This window comes from Aotus nancymaae, unplaced genomic scaffold (genome assembly GCF_030222135.1).
Source record: "Aotus nancymaae isolate 86718 unplaced genomic scaffold, 86718_ANA_hifiasm-v0.15.2.pri h1tg000210l, whole genome shotgun sequence".
Taxonomy (NCBI): domain Eukaryota; kingdom Metazoa; phylum Chordata; class Mammalia; order Primates; family Aotidae; genus Aotus; species Aotus nancymaae.
The window spans coordinates 1,774,463-1,790,580 of record NW_026988625.1 but is presented as its reverse complement, the minus strand read 5'-3'; the positions used below and the strand labels follow the sequence as shown (position 1 = coordinate 1,790,580).

Sequence of the window (16,118 nt, the reverse complement as noted above, 5' to 3'; positions counted from 1 at the left end):
CCCCTGCAAGAGGGACAGTGGCGTACAGAGTGCCAGTGGGAACATCTAGGTAAGGATGGCACGTGAATCCCAAACCTCCAAGGAGGAAACTGGGTGTGCCTTCCCCTCCGGACCCTGCTGAACACAGGACAGAAAGAAGGAGCGCCCTGACAGAGGGAAGGAGCAGCCGGGCCATGTGGACAGGGCAGTGGGGCCAGCACAGTGTGGCTACCCAAGTGGGTCCAGCCAAGGGCCCCTTTAGCATCAGCACCTACTGGGGCAGGGAAGGCCTGGGGGAGCATGGGGCAGATGAGGGGAAATGGAGGAGGCCAAGAAAATGGGGTGGTGGCAGGGTCCTGGAAAGGCCTAAGGGGCAGGCCGGGGGTGGGGTGTATGTGCAGCAGGCTGGGGAAATGAATGCCCAGGGGATGGGGGCAGGATAGGTGCGGGGTGTGCCCAAGTGAAAACGCGGCGCCATCAGACGGTCAGGAGCACAGAGACAAGACGGCTGGGAGGCCTACGGGGATGGCCGTCTCCAACTTGTCTTCTAAATGAGCCCTCCACCTAACACTTCACTTGATAAAACCCCTCAAAACAAAAAAGAAGGTTTCAAACCACAGGAGCTGCCAGCCTGGCCCTGGTGTTTCGAAGCCCAGCCCTCTCAGGACAGAGGACACTCACACTTCTTCTGCTGCTCCCGGATGTTATCCCTCCACTCTGCACGCTCATAGTCAGAGGAGATCAGAAACGTGTAACTCTAGGGTGGGCGAGAAGAACAAACCCAGTTATCTCCACCCTGGCTCTGCAAATGCCCGGCCGGCCTGGGGCACCTTGGAGCACGCAACCCACACCTCCAGCTGGCTGGAGCCCAGTGGCCAGGTGTGCTCACAGCCCGGCATGTCGCTTCTGGCACTCCCTGCCCTTCTTGCCAGTTGGGTGTCACAGCACCTCTGACACAAGCTCTCGCCCGAACTGCACGTGTCAGGGTGTGATGCCAGCAGAGGGGCACAGCTAAGGGACATGGAGGTGACCAGGTGGGAACAGCAGAGGTGAAGGTTGATCTAGACCTGACCTCCTGCATTCAACCCACAAGCCCCACACTAGCCCAGAGACGAGGCTTCTGCAGAGCCCACCAGTTGCCTCTCCTGGCCAGCCTAGAAAACAAGCCATTCTGCACATTGATAGGTGCGTGTCATGCCCCTGGAAGGAGAGGCCCAGGCTACAGACGGCACCAGGAGCCAGACTCAGGACAGAAGGTGCATCTCTGGCCCTCAAGGCCCCGGGACAGCATCCCTGTACCAAGGACCAGGTCTGCACAAACCTGCTAGGCGCCCTGTCTTATACCCTCCTTGGAGACCCAGCCCAATCCCAGCTGTGGGAGCTGAGCCAGCTGCCACTCAACCTGAGGGCTATGGCCCAAAACCCCAGAAAAAGGAATGAGTGTGCTTGCATGCACCATGCTGGACAAGCCTCTCGGGGCGGGGTGCATCCAAGTGAAAATGCGCTGCCATTAGACAGTAAAGAGCCCATCCCAGGCCAGAAGAGCAGGAGGGACCAGCGTGGCGGGCGCTCACCTTGCCGTTACGGCTGTGCACCCTGAAGGCCATGCTGGGAGACATGAGCAGCAGCAGCGACTCCTGCTCTGACAGCTTCTTCTTCAGCCTCTCCGTGGCCTTGCTGCCCTTGTTTGCCCTCTGCGGGGAGATACCACAACCTCACCTTCCCATTCCAGCGCCCCATACAACTCACTCCCGCTCCATCCATCCCCACCACCAGTGGTGTTCAGCCTGCAGAGAGCGAGAATCTTGTGTCTCCACTCAGCACAGTCCAGGGCCCCAGACTGCTGCTGGTGGTGGCCTTTGGAGGACAAAACAGCCTTTTTACAGGGTCAAGGCAGCACACGCTGCAGTACATGCTTGGAACCTTTCCTGGAGGAACAAGGTCTTTCCTCTCATAAGGATGGAGAGAAGAGACTTACAAACAACCCTGCCTTTCATTTTCTCCCCAATTCAGACAATGTCCAGGGGGCTGTTGCGACCTAGACGGTCCCTCACCCACTTCCTAATCCAGTTAGATTTCCACATTGGGCCCCCTGGGCATATTTGTGGAGGTCCCAGCAGAAGGGCAGACAACTCTCAACAGAACCTGGACAGGTGAGCCCTTGCTATGCTGAGCTGAGTGGATTCCTCTAGAAGCCACTATCCCTGGGGAGAAAATGTGCTGCCCGTCACCAGATAGGGCCCCATACCATCCCCCAAAGAACTGAACATGGAGAGTGCAACAGTCACACTCAACAGGCCTCAGCTGCCCTCAGGGCACGGCACTGGCTCCTACTCTGCATGGAGAAAGCCTACCACGGAGGTCACGGTCCCACAAGGATGAACAACACAATGTTCACCCCAGTCTTGAAGCTGCCCTGTGCTCCTAAGTGTGCTGGGTTTGGGTGCAGCAGGCTGGGCAGCTGGACAAGGGCTGAGGACTCCTGTCCCGCTGTGTCCACCCTACCTGAGCATCCCTGGGCCCAGGCCCAACCTTTTTGCCACCCACCTCCTCTGGCCTAGCTAACCAGATTGAAGGGCTGTTCTCACCATTTTTACAGTCTTCAAACATCTCTGGAGAAAACTAAGTGCCTGTAGTCCCAAACACCTGGAGGGGTGGCACCCCCACCTGGGCCTGGCCCCCATCAGGGTAGCTGAACAGGGGACAACCAGCCCCTCCCCTAGGCCCCACATCCTGAACCATTCCAAGCCCTCCAGCATCTGGCTATGACTTTCTCCGGTGACTTGGTACTTCACCCACAAAATGGAACCACACAGCAAAGGACGCTGCCTGGGCATCAGGAGACTGAACTCAAGCCAGTGGCCAGAGGTGAGAACCCAGAAGCCTCTCTCCCGCCTGGCTGACTGAGCTCCTGCATTCCTGCTGCTTCCTTAAAAGGACCATCCAGGCATTTGCCTGTGAACTTAAAAGTGTCCACACTCTGTTCCCTTAGAAATACTGTTAGCTGTCATGCGTGCTGTCTCTATCTCTCTGACTCTTCACTTGTGCCTCGTGTGACCCAGGGACAGAGGACTGCCATCCCTCCTCATGGCACCTCCTTGTCCAAAACCTGTAGGTAAAAGATCTCAGAACTAGTTTCTCATGGTGGTGGTGTGTTTCTGAAAACCTAGGCGGTGTTTTCCTAGGTCAGGTTTTCCCAGGGATGCCAGCGAAAACAGAAGATCAGGCTCCCAGTGCCACAGCAATGGCCACGCGGGCATAAACTGGACACAGTTTAAACTTGCCAGTGTAAACAAGTTTCCCTCGTAAGGGACCCCTGGTCACAGATGAGATAACTAAGCATGCGGCCGTCCACCAGGTATAAGAAGTGTCCCATGAAAGGCACTGTAGAGACCACGGCCAGTTCCCTTCATTCTTCTGGAAGGCTGGGTTGGCAGCCCCTCTGGTATGGTGCTCCGCATTAAGCTGGGGGTTCCTAGAACAATCGGGCACCTAGCTGTGCCCAGACGCCCAGCCCTCCAAGACCTGAGAGCTCATATATGTCCCAGAGACCAGACCTGGGGCTCAGAGGCCTGACAGAGAGAGCACCCACTGGCCGTGTGTGGGGGCTGTTGCCCAGTAAGACCACACAGAGCCCGGCCCTTGTTTCCCCCACCTGCCCCCCGCCACGCACCTTCTCTCTCTGAATGTCACTCTTGATCTGGGAGATCTTGATCTTCAGAGCGTCCAGCTCCTCGTCCGGCACCAGGGGGATGTTGGGCACTGCCTCCGATTCGTCCACCATCTGGAAGCTGAGATCCGTGAGCGGAATGTACCATTTGCAGTCATACTGCTGGATTTTGCTGGGGGTGGGGAGAGAAGAACACTGACATGCACCAACTACCTTCCACGGCTGATGTCACTGCTGTCAAGAACCCAAGAGCCCGTGTTCCTGACCACGCATGGTTTACCCAACCTAAACCCAGCACGTGTTCCATGTAACCGACTGGGATGAAGCCACTGGCAGGCGCTGGTGGCCACGGCCTCAGCCTCAGTGATTCCTGGGAACAGACACTCTGAACACGTGACCCCAGGCCCCAGGCATCTCAGGAGTCTAGATGCATCTTATCCTATGCTGACCCTAAGGTGGAGGGCTCATGTGGGAGCACGTCAAGGCTGCACAATGACAGGACAGGACTGAAGTCCACCCCAGGGCTGTAAGAGTTTCAACGACTGTAGATAAAGCTGGGCGTCATCCCCTCGCCTGACACATGGGGGAACTAAGGCTCTCCTCTGAGTTGACTGATTAAACCCACTCAGCAGGGCAGGATGTGGGGAAGAGCCTGTGCTGGTCTTCCCAGTGTGGCCTTCTATGCTCCACTCCAACCTGGTGTGATCTGGGTGAACCCAATCCCTGGAGGGAGGAGGGGAGTGTGTGCAGGGCTACGCTGAGAATAACTCAGAAGCCACCACCCAGCACTGCCTGCAGCCCCTGACCTCAAACGGTCCTGAGGTGGCCTTTCTACAATGGTCCTGGAAGTCATGGTCAGGTTTACCCCTCGCTACAGGAGTCAAAGCTGGTCCCCAGGATGCCCCATGACGTCTCCTGCTAGTGACGGTCTTTAACCTGGAGTCTGGCATTGTGCCCAAGGAGCAATGGAATGTAAAAAGAGCACCTAGCTACATCACAGCTGGCCTCCGCCATGACGGACCCTCCACGCCCTGGAGCATCAGCACGGACGGGGTCACCGCCGGGACGGGACCACATCGTTACTCACCCTCCACTCTGCTTCTTGAGCTTGGTGCAGAGAAGCAGGTCGGTGAAGAGGAAGACATGGCGCAGCTTGCGGGCCCCCTCCACCAGCTCCACCATGAAACTGTCCTTCAGCAGCTGCCGGTGCTGCGGGCACAGGGAAGGCTGGGGTCAGGGCCAGCCTGGGGTGATGGGTGGGGCGTGTTCGGCCCTCCCAGCCCAGCAGGAGCAGGTTGACCCAGAGACATTCTCTCTGGGAAGATTTCACTTCTTCCACATCTGACCCTCACATTCACTTTCCAGAACGTTTTGTTCATCCCACAGTCCTGCTGACAGATCAGGACTTACACGTAACTTCTCTGTTCAACAAATTTCCCAATCCCTCCTGTGTGCTCAGCCTTTGGAAGAGGGTGGGAGGATGGGGGAGGAGGGAGGTAACGGCTGTGGGTCTGTAGGGGCACGGAGCCAAGCAAACGGTCTGCTGTGAAGATGGGTGATGGGAGGACCCGCTTTAAACAGGGCAGCCATTGCCTCTCTGGGGTGGCAGGCGGAGGTCTAGAACTGGCAAGAAGCCAGCCGTGCCAGGAGCAAGTATTTCTGTAGAGGGAGCATGTCAGGCACAGGCCCTGTGGTGGGAAGAGCTTGGTGCTGGAGGTTCAGTGTGGTCTGTGGGTGGAGATGGGCCCAGTGCACTCTGGAAGTGGCAGCCCTCGAGGTCACGGCAAAGGGTTGGGCCTAGTTCTGAGGGCAGCAGGAACTGGGGGCCCCATGCCTGGAACTCCTAGTCCTCCCAACTAGACAGGATGGGCAGGGTCCCCGGTGTGCAGGGGCCACACCTCTGACACCTGCCTGGACACCCGCAGCCTGAGAGCAGGGTTAAAGTGGAGCGCAGGTGGGGAGTGCAGGACAGGAGCACAGGCTCCTAATAAGCCACGTGTCTTTCTGTCTCTTGGTCTGTATCTGAAAGGCAAGGGTTGGTCCTTTCTGCTGAAGAGGCTGCTGAATGGGCATGTCTAGGTAAGTCACCCCTGCCTGGTACCTCACAGGGTTGAGCACTGTGCGGAGGGCATGGGGACAGGATGAGAGGCTGTCGCAGCAGCCTTCCCCATGCCGGGACCAGAGCACCGCATGAGGACATCGCCTGAATTATTTGATCCAATCCCTACAACAGCCTGGAGGCAGGTCCTTAATGAGAAAACTGAGCTTCAGCGAGGCCCACACTCTGTCCCAGGCAGCAGAGAGCAAGCGGCAACATTCACAGGTCTCTACACTCAGGAGCCCACAACCTTGTGGGAGAAAGACCAAGTGTTTAGCGGGCACCCAGCCCCCCTGGTCTCAGGGAAGGCTCACAGGGAGGACAACCCCCGCCCTGTGCTGAGAGCCAGAGGGTCTGCAGGGGAGTCACAGGCAACAGAGGGTGTGAAAATTCAGTGTCTCCCCACAGGAGCTGCCCCTGTCTCCATCTCGGGAAGTGATGAGGTCCTGTGCTCTGGGTGAGCCAGGCTGTTTCTGGGGCCAAACCAGGCACCTCACCCTGCTGTCACCTGCAGCCTGAGGTTCTTCTCAGGGAGCCTCTGTCTCTCTGAACTCTCCCGCGCTCTGGGGCTGGAGGCAGCAGAGCTCCCCATTAGCATGTACAGTCTGGGCCAGGCCTCCGACACTCTCAGGGGTAGAGGCTGCATGTCACCATCATAAGCAGCTTGGCTCATGACAGCCAGCCGGCTCTGGTGAGGAGGAACGATGACTGATGCAGGGGCCTCTGGTGCCCATAAGTGGAAGGCTAGGAAGGTTGCCGGCGTGCCAAGGCGGTGACTCATAGGCACTCACCCACACCCCGCCTGCCGAGGGCAGACGGCCGCCTGGTGATGGCACCCACAGGAAGCAAGAAACGGCATGTGCACTTGGAGAGACATCAGGCAGAGCTGGAGCGCTGAAGCCGGGTAATCCCCACTGCTAGGTCTGCAGTGGGAACCAGGTCTGCGTAGGATCCTAGGACACTGAGGTCCTTAGGGAAGGACTACAGGATGTCTGCTTGGCAGGGACACAAGAAAGGGCCTCCCTGCCAAGGAGGAGGGGTCTCAGGCACCTTCCCTGTGGGGCACTGATGGGGCTGGACGGCCAGCAACCTTCTTCATACAAAGGCGCTGAGCTTCTCACCATCACCAGCAGAGGGCACCCCATGCTCAGCTCAGAAGCCGCAGACCTGGCCCACTCTGCCCGTGTGCCAGAAATGCAGCTGCCTCTCCAGCAGAGGTTCCCCACAGCCCACCTCAGGGGCACCCTCGGCCTTCAGCAAGGCCACTGAGTGTCACACTGGACGCCTGTAGCACCCACATGCCGGCCTGCCACACTGAGAGGACCCAGGCCTGACTGTGGGGAGGACGTGGCCCCTCTGGGGTGTGGACTGCAGGCCCGGGAGGCTTGGACAGTGGATTCGGATGATTCTGGGCTACTCTTTTGATGCCACCACAGCCTCCAAACCCCCACCCACCCGTGCAGCTCTCACCTGAGAGAAACCCTAATCCGTAGGCACCCCAGCATGTCGCAGCATCTCAGGCCCTGCTCTGCAGTCCCCATCACCTAGCCCCTGCCCTCCCAGCCCACACAGCACCAGCACGGGGCTGGGAGGCCATGTGGCGTAGGTCACTGCCTGCCCAGGAGACATCCCTCTCAGAAGTGCTCAGCAGCCTGGTCCCCGGCCCGGAGTACAGGATGCTCAGCCTTGAAATCAGCCCAGGCTTCCCCGCACAGTCCACTGGAGTCACATCCTCCAGGGCACATGGCAAAGGTGGGCCAGGGCCACAGTCCTGACTGTATCCCAAAGCCAGCATAAGGCCACGTGGCTGGAAACCACTGTTCCTACGGCTCGGCGTCTCTCCAGGGCAAACGCCCCCAGCTGGAGCGGGGGGACAGAGAGGGCCAGGGCCTCACTGGGACCTGGGACGGCACCACGGTTTGGAGAGCTGGCTTGCTGGACTGCGGGAGCCTGTGTGTGAAAAGGGCGCATTGGAAGATTCCGGGTGTATTCACTCTCGTGTGAGTGCCTGAGTGTGTCCTTCTGCGTGGAACCCCACACGGGCCTGTGGCCTAGGGAGGTGTGTGTGCCCATGTGTGTCACTGTGTGCGTCTCCATGTTTCTGTGTGTGTGTGTGTTCCCGTGTGAGGGTATGTCCCTGTGTGTGTCAGGTCTGTGTGTGTCCTGGTGCAAGTAACCCCGTGTGGGTGTCATCTCTGTGTGTGCTGCAGGGCGGGGCAGTGAGAGAGCAGGCCCCCACTGGCAGGGCAACACTTCCTTTGGGGAGCCCCCTCCCCACATCCCAGGTGGGTAACATCAGCTGGAAGAAATGCCAACTGCCTCCTTCAACGACTGAAATCATCATTCCCGCAGGAGCCCCCAGAAAGCAAGGGCAGACTGCACCTTCACTATCCCAAGCCCATCCTTCTTCTGAGCCCACCCTTCTTCTCTGTGACGATGATGTTGGCTATACTCCTCCATTTCTTGGAGCCTCTGTTTCCTTAAACATGATGGGGTGAGAAAGACTGGTCTGGTGGCATGTTCTGAGGATTAAACGAAACTGCGACCCGCAGGGCCTCACGTGGGGCTGTCACCCTTTGCCATGCCCTCTGCAGGTGGAAGCATGACAGTCATAGCTTCCCGTGAATCATACCACTCACTCCTCACGAGGACTCTACAAGGCAGGCACCACCAACTCCATTTCTACAGACAAGGAAACTGAGGTCCTGTGAGGTCACATGTGTGCCCTCTGTCTTCTGAGGAGGGGGTCGTGTCAGGCCAGTGGGCATGAGGAGGGGTACCTCCTTCCTAAGGGGACGTCCCTCTGGCCAGCCACCTCCTCCAGCTGTCACCAGTGCAGCATCACCCGCCGCCCAGGGCACAGCCTATCCAGGGCCTTCCTGGGATGGCCAGTCTGGAAGGAAGAAGCACACTGTTAGGGCTCAAAGTTTCTGCCCCCGCTCAAAATTCACACTGATGCCCTAACTCCTGTGGGATGGTATCTGGAGGTGGGGACTTTGAGAGGTAAGGAGGTGCAGATGAGGTCATGAGGGTGGAACCTATGTGATGGGATTAGAAGAGGAAGAAAGAGGGGTCCTTTTCTCTCTCCATGTCTGATCCCAGGCAGGCCATGTGAGGGCACAATGGAAGGGCGGCCATGCTTCTCACTGTCCTCATTAGAATCTGACCATGCTGGCACCCTGACCCTGGATCTCCAGCCTCCAGAACTGTGAGAGGTAAAGGTCTGTGTGTGGGCCTCCCAGAAGTCCGTACTTAACAAAGCAGCTCAAACCGACTACAACATGCCCCAGGAACCAGAGACCACGGTTCCACGGAGATGCTGGAACACTGCCCCAGGTACAAGAACTGCAGTTTGATCAACAAATCAGCAGCGCCTTGACTGGTGGGACCAGGAAAAGTTGCCAAAGAACCCCACGTAGCAGCTAAGGAAGTGGAGACAGAACAGGACCCAGGTGAAGACCAAGGGGGAGCTGTCAGCTGCTGGCTGGTGGGGGGACCTGGAGGAGGCTGGTGGCCTCAGCCCTCGCTACCGTGCCCCCAGAGCAAAGTGCGCACCCCTGGAGACCTGGCTGACACTGCCTGTCAGTGACCCTGTCTACGCAGGGATGTAGCAGGTTCCAGTGGTTTGGCAGTGGGACGAGGAGCAACGAGGGTCACCAGGCAGCCCAATACACACTGCAGCCGAGAATGAGGCCAAGGGTTCTGCTCGCCCTTCCCTCCCTCTCACCTGCTCTCCACCTGCCCTCCTTGCAGAGCAAATCTCTACTCTCTGGTCCCCATGAAAGCCTCCCATGGCCAAGCTGGCCCAGAGTTTCCTATGCCCCAAGAGACACTGTACCAGGAGGAGGGTAGGGCGGGGCCTGGGAAGAACTATGCCGGCTGAGAGCCACAATCAGGGTGGCTGGTGGCAGCTAATGTTTGCTGAGCTCTTTCTGGGTGCCAAGAAGGTGTGAAAAGAGCGTGACGTAAAACATCTCTCAATCCACAGAACCCTCCCATGCAGCAGGCTCCGGCTCCACCACTTCCTGGAAAAGGAACAGCTCAGAGGTAAGCAACATGCCCACACTCCAGGAAGGAATTAGAACTTGGCCCAGACAAGCTGAGAACCCAAGTTTTGTTTGCAAATGTTTATGAAGGGCCCAGAAAGGCCTAGCCCTCGACGTGGGCACTAGCCTTGCCCCTGCAGCTTCTGTCTGGTGCCCAGTGGAGCTGAGAACCCCACCCATCCTGTCTTCACCCCTGGGCTGGGCACCTCCCTCTCCATAGCACCCCTTGCAAACTATGCCAACAGGGTCTGGTCTCTCCAACTGTTCTCCAGCTGTTTATTTTTTTAGATGGAGTTTCACTCTGTTGCCCAGGCTGGAGTGCAATGGCACGATCTCCGTTCACTGCAACCTCTGCCTCCCAGGTTCAAGAAATTCTCCTGCCTCAGCCTCCCGAAGCTGGGATTACAGGCATGTGCCACCATGACAGGCTAATTTTTGTATTTTTAGTGGAGACGGGGTTTCATCATGTTGGCCAGGCTGGTCTCGAACTCCTGACCTCAAGTGATCCACCTGCCTTGGCCTCTGAAAGTGCTGGGATTACAAGTGCGAGCCACTATGCCCAGCCTGTTCTCCAACTCATTAATCATCAACTGATTAAAAGACCTTGGTTCTCTTCTGCCCGAGCCTCACCACCTCTCAGCCTCCAGCCTGCACCGGTGGTGCCTCCCTGCTCCAGAGCCTTTCGGCAGCTCCTGTTTGGACTTCTGCCTGTGTTCTTCCTACGGAGGGGCCTCTGGAATCCCAGGCAGAGAATGGGTATTGGAGGTCAGTGCCTGGCTGGCTCTTGGGAAACAAAACATCCCAATTGGATCATCCCCTAAGCCTGAGCCAAGGGGTTGCTGAGCAGCGCATGGTGCAAGGCTCCAAGGAGACGGACAGGCAACCACGTGGGGAGTCAGCCAGCAGCGAGGATCGGTGATCTAACTGTGAAGTTAATTCAGCTAAACAAATGAGCCCCACCCACCAGCCCTCAGAACCCAGGCCTGGAAAGAAACAGTGCCTGCAGGATCCTTTGATCCGGTTATTTTGGGGAGGCTGAGGAGGGCGTTCTCCTGGGCAGCACCTGCGGCTCATGGCCCCCAGATGTGCTTGGGTCAGGACACTAGGAAGACGGGGCACCTGCCGGCCACCATTCAGCATCAGGGGGCCACCAGGAATGCAGCCCAAAGTCACTCTTCCCCCAAAGAACACAGCCCTGGAGCCGTGGGATGTAGGTGAAAAGGGTGATGAGATTACAGGAGCCACAGTGGGGGGCTGGGGCAGCTGACCCTGAACAGGGCTCACACCTGTGCCTCTCCTTGATGTCAGACTTGCCGAGGCTGAGCAGGCAGCAATGGGCCACCTCCCAGGAGGCCCAGCAGTGACCCAGGCCGACAGAGGCAGCTTTCCTCTTGACACCAAATGCCAGAGAAGCCAGAAACAGCTCCACCCCCTTGACACACTCCCAGCAGGAGCAGCAGGGGATGGGGTGGTGTGCAGAGCTGAAAGGGACATTTCCTCCTCCTTGTGACTCTTCCTACCTCCAGGTATTGCAGGGACAAGAGGAGGCGTGGACATGTCCTATCGGCTCACAAAGGAGGAAGGGAACCAAAGAGTAACACACCCGAGGTGCACACAGGGGACCCCTGGCCTCACCTGCATCCTGGCTTAGCTACTTAGTGGCTGTGTGACTGTGGGCAAGACACTCAACCTCTCTGAGTAGCAGTTTCCTCATCTGTAAATGGGAGATCACCTCTGACCCCACAGAGTTGTCATGAGGCACAGTTTCTTTCTCCCTTTGGGAACTTGACACTCTGTGTCATGTACCAAACTGAGAGATGCGCAGAAAAGCTCAGACCCCGCTCTGGCTGCAAATTCTAAGAGGAAGCAGCCTGCAGCTCCTGCCCCTCTTTCCTGGCTGGTGATGTCAGAGGAGCTCCCCTGTCACCTCTGACACAGATGGCGCCATGCAGGCAGGTCACCACCCCTGAATTCCATAAAGTCCCTCGAAGGCTGTGAAACCTGTTCAGTCTCAACACCCAGTGGAGGGGCCACGGACCATGCATCATTGCCCTCAGAGAGCAGGGACACCCAGGGAAGCAAAAGGGTGTCCCCAAATCAGTACACTGGTAAGCAGTAAGGGAGAGCGGAACCTGGCAGGGCTTTGCCCATCTGGCATCCTTCTTTCTGCATAAAGGACTGCAAACTCGCTGGGCAGTGCCAGGGGATACTGAGGAGGACGTCCAGGCTTGGAGTGGCCAACTGATTAGCAGCATCTGCCTCAGGAATGGCAGGGGCGGGGCACAGCAAGGCATCTGTCTATCATCCTGGCTTAGCCACCATCAAGCCACCTCCCTTGACAGGCCTCAGATAGAAAGCCCTAAACAAGGGGGTGCTGGTCAGACTCACAGTGATGTTTCCTAGCGTCATTAGTCCTCCACCTTGCTTTGCAGTTGAGGCACCCAGGTGACCCCTCCTCAATGAGCAAATGCCCCTCCACCAGGGCAAGGTGCTGGTGACGATGCAGATCCAGGCCCCTCCCTTTGTGAAGCTCCCAGCCCTTCTTACACTTCCTCCTTGGTGGTCCCGAGTCCTGGCCGTGAGTCATCGTGGAAGGAGGCCGCAATGCGGACCTATGCAGGAACAAGGGCCTGGCTGCCAAATTCTAGGCAACATCACCATTTTTCTCAATTCCCCAAGGCAGTGGATTCCAATGATCTGAGTGGTGAGAAGGTCCTTCCTTCTCTCTAGCAATGATAAATGGCAGCTGGAGATGCAGGGAGCAGACTCGGCACAGGAGAAGCCATGGGAAAAAGGACCCCACACTCGCCTCCCAGGAGGTCAGAGTGCTCATAGAAGAATGTCAGTAGAAGGGAAAGAGCAGGCGTCTCAGGAGGGAAGAGCAAGCCCGGGAGGAAGCCACCCAGCACATGGAGGCTTAGGAGAAGCAAATCCAACATCCACTTAGATCTGTGCGGCTGCCCACGGGTTTGTCACAGGCTTGCTCTCCTTCTGTGGCCCTAAGCCAGGGAAGAGAACCAGGGGCAGGGCCCCGCTGATGCTTCAAGAAGCAAGATCTGATCCCTCACCTCTCCCAGGCCCCAGTCATGGGCTGATCAGCTGGAGAACACCTGCACTGCTCAACACCTCCCCTGGAAGGCGCCAGGGACCCACTTCTGCCTTCAATGAGCTCAGACTGCCAAGGAGCCATCACAGATGGCCAGGACTGCCGCTAAATCATGTCCATTTGAGAGCCCAGGTGCCCAATGAGGTGGGGCCATGTTCCCATCCTGCTGCAAAGACGAGGAATGGGCCCAGCTGGGAGAAGCTTTAGGCCACCCAGTGGGTCGGTCCTCACGATGCTGGCATGGACCCTGCGTCTTCCTAGCTCCAGGGCTTGGACAAGCCTGGAGACTGGAATGGAGAGGACAGCTCCCTCCTTCTCCATGCCCTTCTTGGGCCAGGCCCACCAGGAGAAACTTGACCAAGCCCTCAGGGTTGACCAATGGCACTCAGGGTACCATTTCCAAAGAAGTGTGTGGTGGATGAGGCTGAAAGCTGCCTGCCTGATTGCTCAGGGCAGGAAAAGGAAAAAAACCCCATGTGCTGGGTAGGTCCATCCTGGGGGGTACCCTGAAGATAAGGCCTGTGTCCTTGGCACACTGCCAACCACCTCGCACATAAACCAGAAGAAAGAGGAGGAGGTGGTTCTCAGAGCCAACTACAGTCAGTTCATGCCCAGCTTATGTCCTGCCTGGGCCAGACAGTTCCTGTCCCTGCATGAGACCCCTTAGGCCATGGGTCGGCTCCCCTCACCTCAGTGCTGCCTCTGACAAAAGCTGTTCCCACTGGACACCGGCTGCCCAGCTTGCAGGCCTCAGCTGTTCTCAGTAGCTGCTGCCCGGCTGGGAAGGCACCTGCCTTGCTATGTGCCAGGCCCCACCCAGGAAGGCTCAGAGCGGCACAGACACAGGCCATGCCTGCCCACTGATGACGTGCACACAGAGTATGTCAGTGATGGGTAGGGGAAGAAGGAGCGCCTTCCTGGAGGCAGATGTGAAGTCTCACGTCACAGACACAAACTGTGAACCCCTCTTTCTTCCCCCTCTCAAATCCTTAAATCCGATCTTAACTGTTTTTTAATGAAAGCACTCAGGAGGAAGTAGGAGGATTCTAGGCAGACAAAATGCCACCCTCCTACTCACCTCCTTCGCACAGGTCTCCTTGGCTGGGGACCCTGAGCTGGCAAGAGTGTGGGGGATAAAAAAGGGTTCCCTGGACATAACCCACCATGACAGAGAAGGAAAAAGGTGGCTGAGCAAGGCACGGTGACGACGTCTCCTGGAGGGCATGGTGCGTGCGAGTCACCCCTGCAACTGCACCCCGACGCCTTCCACGCAGGACTGGGTGTGCTGCCAAGCTCACCAATCCCAAAAGGTAAGGTCTGCTGAGGACCAGGAGGGGCTCTAGGCCTCAGATCGAGGGTGCCCTGTATGCCCCCAGCTCAGCAGGCTGGGCAAACCCAAGCCATCCCCCGCCACACTCACCTCCCCCTTCTTCACCGTCATGGACTGCCGTCGGGGTGTGATCTCCTCATTGATGCTGGATAGGAAGTTCTGTGAGATGCGGAGGGCGTCCTGCAGCAAGGGGTGGTCGGGGTGGCTGGTGGGAGTGTGCTTCAGCAAGTCCTGCCCCGGGAAGACAGACGAGTTAGACACAGAGGCGCCCTGGCACCTGCCACTGTGTGCAAAGTGCAGACACGAGGTGCAGATGGAGCCCAGAGTGCTAGCTCCATCGCTGTCAGCACTGCCTCGTGTCGCCACTGCCTCGTGTCAGCACTGCCTCGTATCACCACGTGTCGCCACTGTCTCGTGTCAGCACTGCCTCGTGTCAGCACTGCCTCGTGTCGCCACTGCCTCGTGTCGCCACTGCCTCGTGTCACCACTGCCTCGTGTCAGCACTGTCTCGTGTCGCCGCTGCCTCGTGTCGCCGCTGCCTCGTGTCAGCACTGCCTCGTGTCGCCACGTGTCGCCACTGCCTCATGTCAGCACTGTCTCGTGTCGCCGCTGCCTCGTGTCACCACTGCCTCGTGTCAGCACTGCCTCGTGTCAGCACTGCCTCGTGTCGCCACTGCCTCGTGTCAGCACTGCCTCGTGTCGCCACTGCCTCGTGTCGCCACTGCCTCGTGTCAGCACTGCCTCGTGTCGCCACTGCCTCGTGTCAGCACTGCCTCGTGTCACCACTGCCTCATGTCACCGCTGCCTCGTGTCAGCACTGCCTCGTGTCAGCACTGCATGTCGCCACTGCCTCGTGTCGCCGCTGCCTCGTGTCAGCACTGCATGTTGCCACTGCCTCGTGTCGCCACTGCCTCGTATCAGCACTGCCTCGTATCAGCACTGCCTCGTGTCAGCACTGCCTCGTGTCGCCGCTGCCTCGTGTCAGCACTGCCTCGTGTCGCCGCTGCCTCGTGTCAGCACTGCCTCGTGTCGCCACTGCCTCGTGTCAGCACTGCCTCGTGTCGCCGCTGCCTCGTGTCGCCGCTGCCTCGTGTCAGCACTGCCTCGTGTCGCCGCTGCCTCGTGTCAGCACTGCCTCATGTCAGCACTGCCTCGTGTCGCCACTGCCTCGTGTCGCCGCTGCCTCGTGTCAGCACTGCCTCGTGTCGCCGCTGCCTCGTGTCAGCACTGCCTCGTGTCGCCGCTGCCTCGTGTCAGCACTGCCTCGTGTCAGCACTGCCTCGTGTCGCCACTGCCTCGTGTCAGCACTGCCTCGTGTCGCCACTGCCTCGTGTCAGCACTGCCTCGTGTCGCCACTGCCTCGTGTCAGCACTGCCTCGTGTCGCCACTGCCTCGTGTCAGCACTGCCTCGTGTCGCCACTGCCTCATGTCAGCACTGCCTCATGTCGCCACTGCCTCGTGTCAGCACTGCCTCATGTCAGCACCGCCTCTCTCACTTGGGCCGGGCTGTGCGGGCATCTCTCACCTGGGCCATACTTGTGTGAGCAACATCCCGGAAGCAGGTTCTGGATGTGCTCCAGCAAACCCAGCCGCATGCACATGGTCAAGAGGGGCTCGTCTGTAAGGGTCTAGGGTAGGGTTTCTCGACCTCAGCACTGCTGACATTTGCATGGAGTAATTCTTTGTTGGGGGGTAAGAGAGCTGTCCCTTGCACTACAAAATGTCCAACACCACCCCAGGCCTCTACCCATTAGATGTCAGCAGCGCCCCCTCGGCTGCAGCTTTGACAACCAAAAGAAATGCCGCAGAACACCGGTGCTGCGTGCACCCTCCAGAGCCCTGGTGCTGCGTGCGCCCTCCAGAGCCCTGGTGCTGTGTGCGCCCTACAG

At 58.3% G+C, this 16,118-nt stretch overlaps 1 protein-coding gene across 1 annotated transcript in view; it reads right to left on the bottom strand.

Moving 5' to 3' along the window:
* BCR (BCR activator of RhoGEF and GTPase) overlaps nt 1–16,118 on the bottom strand; it is a 132,565-nt gene that overhangs the window by 26,027 nt on the left and 90,420 nt on the right. The window contains exons 8-12 of the mRNA XM_064371896.1: nt 14,320–14,460; nt 4,737–4,858; nt 3,653–3,821; nt 1,554–1,673; nt 661–736 (exon numbers count right to left, since the gene is read on the bottom strand). Of these exons, the coding sequence (XP_064227966.1) occupies nt 661–736; nt 1,554–1,673; nt 3,653–3,821; nt 4,737–4,858; nt 14,320–14,460 (628 nt within the window). The remainder of the gene's footprint in view (nt 1–660; nt 737–1,553; nt 1,674–3,652; nt 3,822–4,736; nt 4,859–14,319; nt 14,461–16,118) is intronic.